A 3,892-nucleotide genomic window follows, 5' to 3' on the forward strand; every position below is an offset into this window, starting at 1 on the left:
TCAGGGGGGCTCCCCAGGGCAGCCTCCCCAGAGGCCTCATCCCGCAGACGGGCGGGTGGGAATGGGGGGGCCCGGGGACCCCAGGGACGTGCCCCACCCCCACCCCCCGTCAGACCCGGAGGGGGAGTGCGGGGGCGGCCCCGCCCCTCTGGGAGCGAAGCCCGCGGGCAGACCTGGAGGGGGCCCGGAAGCGCAGCGCCCCAAGGGGACCCCACTTCCACGGTCACGGCCCCAGCACACAGTAGGTGCTCAGTCTGCGACCACCCCCTGAAACCCCCAGACCTCGTTCCGGGCCGCGGGCTGCGCAGCTGGCGGGTTATGGCCAAGGGGAGCCCCGGCCAAGGCCCTGGGGCCCCCCACCGCGCACTTCGCGGCTCAGACCCGGCCGTCCCCTGCCAATGGGGGGAGTTCCCCGGGAGAGGGGCTGCGGGCTGGCCCGCGGTGCCTCAGTTTCCCCGCCGCCCCCCGCGCCCCCACCTTTTTGCTGAGGTAGATGAACATGGTGCTGGGGGGCCCAGGAGCCTCGGGGGGGGGGCGGCGGGGGAGGGGGCTAGCTTCCTCAGGCCCCGCCGATCCGGAGCCGCCGTCGCCCTGGCAACCGCCGTCGCCGGCCCCGCCCCTGTGCACGCGCGCGTCGTCACCCGCCCGACAGAGCGTGCGCGTGCTTACGTAGAGCTGCGTGGGCGTGGCGGCGCAGGCGCAGGAAAGCGGAGCGCAGGCGGGGGGCGGGGGGAGAGGGCGGGGCGATCGCGAGGAGCAGGGGCGGGCTAGTGGGCGGGGCCGGGACTGGGGCGGGGAGATTTCAGCCAGAACAGGGACTAGAGCGGAGGCGGAGGCGAGGACGGCAGCAACCAGGACAAAGGAGTGGAGGCGGGAGATGATGGAGTGGCTGGAAAACGGAGAGCAGCGGGCCGCTTTGCCTGGACCGGGGAGGTGTAGGACCGAGGGAGCGCTAGAGCCGGGTTGGAAAGGCTGCAGATGCCCCGCAGAGGATTTCATCTTTGATCCCAGAGGGCATAGGGAGCCATGGAGCTTCTTGAGGACAGGGCCACGGCCGGACCTCTGCTTTAGAACCCCACCTTGACAGCTGAGCCTCCAGGGGATGGACCAGAGTGGGGAGAGCCTGGAAACACACCCTCCTCCCCCAATCCGGCTATTGCCATGATCCATGAGAGAGGATGAGGGTCAGCACCAGGGTGGCAGCAGGGTCAGAGTTACGGGGGCGAGGGGAGGGAAGAGAAACATCTATTAAGCACCTACTGTGTGCCGAGTGCTGGAGATACAAGTCCCTGGGCTCCAGGAGCTCCCACGACAGGAGAGACTGGGAGATGGCGCGCCCGAGCAGACGGCTGGGGACGAAGCTTGCAAACGCGGGTTGGTGCGCTGCGTACCAGGATGGCGAGGCCCTCTACAAAGAGGGAGGTTCCGAAGAGGCATCCATTTCGGGGCGAGAGATAGCGACCCCTATTCTGGACGGGATGAACTTCAGATGTCCTGGGACGTCGGGTCCGATGCCCAATAAACCAGAGAGAATAAAGCAGAGAGAACGGGGTCGGATACGTCGAGCTGGGAGGTAGTTAAACCCATGGGGATTGATGAAAGCTCCAAGAGCCCACGAGGAGAGAGGACAGAAGAGGTCCCAATACAGAGCCTTGGGGAACACGGGCGTCGGGGAGCAGAGCAGAGATGCCAGTCCTTCGGGGGCGTCTTCAAAGGACCAAGCCAGTAGGAGAACCAGGAGAGAGGATAGACAGCAGCGGCCAGGAGTGTCCGAGGAGGCAGAGAGCTCGGGAGGATGAGGGCTGAGAGAAGACCGGCAGAGCGGGCAATGATGCGCTCCCTGGTAGAGTGGAGAGAGTTTCCACTGAGCGATGGGGTCAAAACCAGGAATGGGAAGGGCTGGGGCGTGACATCCCCTTCTTTGACCCCGATCCATTGGCTTTCGGCCTCACCCTCATCCCATTCTTCACCGGCGTTGGGACCTCCATTCCCGTGACCGTCGGCTCTCATCTCCCCTGTGCTCTCTCCTCGCCTCCCCATCTTGACCCCTTGGTGAACCAGTTCAACTCTACACTGCCCTCCTGTCTTGAATCCCTGGCCCCCGTATTATAGTGCCAATTACACCCAGCCAAGCCTCAGTCTTCAGTAGCTCCCATTCACCACTATTGCTCCTACGCTCGTGCTGCTGAGCAGAAGTGGAAAATATCATGCCACCGTTGTGACTATCCATGTATGTTATGAAATCTCCACTGGGCCCTCCCCGCTGTCAGGCAATCCTTCTCTGCCCAGCACCCTCCGCAGAGGCTCTTGCAGACCTTCTCATCCCTCGAGTCTCCTGTGGCTCTTCCCACCCTTACTCTCTCAGCTGAGAACACTAACCCTCACATTTTACAGGAAAAAATGGAGGCCATCCTTCATGAATGCCCTCTTCTGGCTTCCTTCTCATCTCCTGTCTCTCAGGTGCCTTCTGCCCCTCTCTCCCCCTTCACCCCTGTCTCACAATATGAGGTAGCCTTACTCCTGACCAAGTTTGACCCCTCCACCCTCACAAGTGATTCCATTCCATCCTGTCTCTCCAGCAGGCTGCACCCCCCACCGCCGTCATCCCCCGCTCTCACTTATTTTCAATCTCTCCCTCTCCACTCGCTCCTTCTCTCCTGCCTGCAGACATTCCCAACTCTCCCCCATCCTCAAAGACCCTCCCTAGACCCCTCCATCCCCGCTGACAATGGGTCTATATGATCCTATGGTCCTTCTGCCCTAAATTCTCCCAAAAGGCAATGCCTCCACTTTCTGCTTCCAATCTTATCATTCCCCTGAAACTGTCTGCCCCACAGTGACTGATGATCTCAGCTGCCCAATCTGATGGACTTCTCTCAGGCCTCATGTTCCTTGGCCTGTCTACAGCCTTGGACGCCTTGGTCACTCTCTCCTCCTGGATACTATCTTCTCTCAAGGTTTTCAGGGCTCCATCTCTCCTTTCTGGTTCTCCTGCCTCTCTGACCACTCCTCTTTCTCCTTTGCTGGATCCTCATCATGACCACACCCTTTAACCACAGGTTTCCCTTAGAGTTCTGTCCTGGGCCCTGTCTTTTTCCCCTCTATACTATTTCACTTGGTGATCTCATCAACTCCTATGGATTTAATTACCATCTCTACGGGGCAGCTGGGGGGTGCAGTGGCTAGAATGCTGGGTCTAAAGTCAGGAAGACTCATCTTCTTGAGTTCAAACCCAGACACTGACTAGCTATGTGACCCTGGGCAAGTCATTTAACCCTGTGTGCCTCAGTTTCCTCCTCTATAAAATGAGCTGGAGAAGGAAATGCAAACCCCTCCAGTATCTTTGCCAAGAAAAACCCAAAAGGGTCACAAAGAGTTGGACATGCCTGAAAACAACTGAACAACACAACAGAAACGCTGCTGATTCACAAATCCTGTCCTAGACTCTCTGCTGACCTCCAGTCTTGCATCTCCAAGAGCCTTTCAGACATCTCCAACTGGACGGCCAGCAGATGTCTTAAACTCAACCAAAACTGAGCTCATAATCTTTCTCCTCAACCTTAGTCCTCTCTTACCTTTCTTATTACTGGTATGTGCACAATGCAGCCTCCGAAGCTGAGAGGCAAAAAAGCGTCGATGGGTTCTCTGCTGCTTGTGCTAATTTTGGCCTGACAATTGTCCACAAGAAAACACAGGTGCTCCACCAGCCAGCACCACAACTCTCAGACATAAGTGGAACCATAGGTCACAGACAATGGAGAAGTTTGAATGCTGTGGGTAAGGTCACTTGCCTGGGCAGTGTACTTTCCAGGGATGTCCACGTTGATAATGAGGTTAAGGCACGCATTGCCAGAGCTAGCTCAGTGTTTGGGAGGCTCCATAGGAAAGTGTG

The 3,892-nt window shown here is 58.9% G+C and overlaps 1 protein-coding gene across 1 annotated transcript in view; it reads right to left on the minus strand.

Moving 5' to 3' along the window:
* The window catches only part of WDR35 (WD repeat domain 35), a 58,667-nt gene extending 58,100 nt beyond the window's left edge, over positions 1-567 (minus strand). The window contains exon 1 of the mRNA XM_027855627.1: positions 478-567. Within this exon, the coding sequence (XP_027711428.1) occupies positions 478-501 (24 nt within the window). The 5' untranslated portion in view covers positions 502-567. The remainder of the gene's footprint in view (positions 1-477) is intronic.
* Positions 568-3,892: the final 3,325 nt, after the last annotated feature.

The sequence above is a fragment of the Vombatus ursinus genome, unplaced genomic scaffold, assembly GCF_900497805.2.
Source record: "Vombatus ursinus unplaced genomic scaffold, bare-nosed wombat genome assembly UNPS02010980.1, whole genome shotgun sequence".
In the NCBI taxonomy this organism is placed as follows: Eukaryota; Metazoa; Chordata; class Mammalia; order Diprotodontia; family Vombatidae; genus Vombatus; species Vombatus ursinus.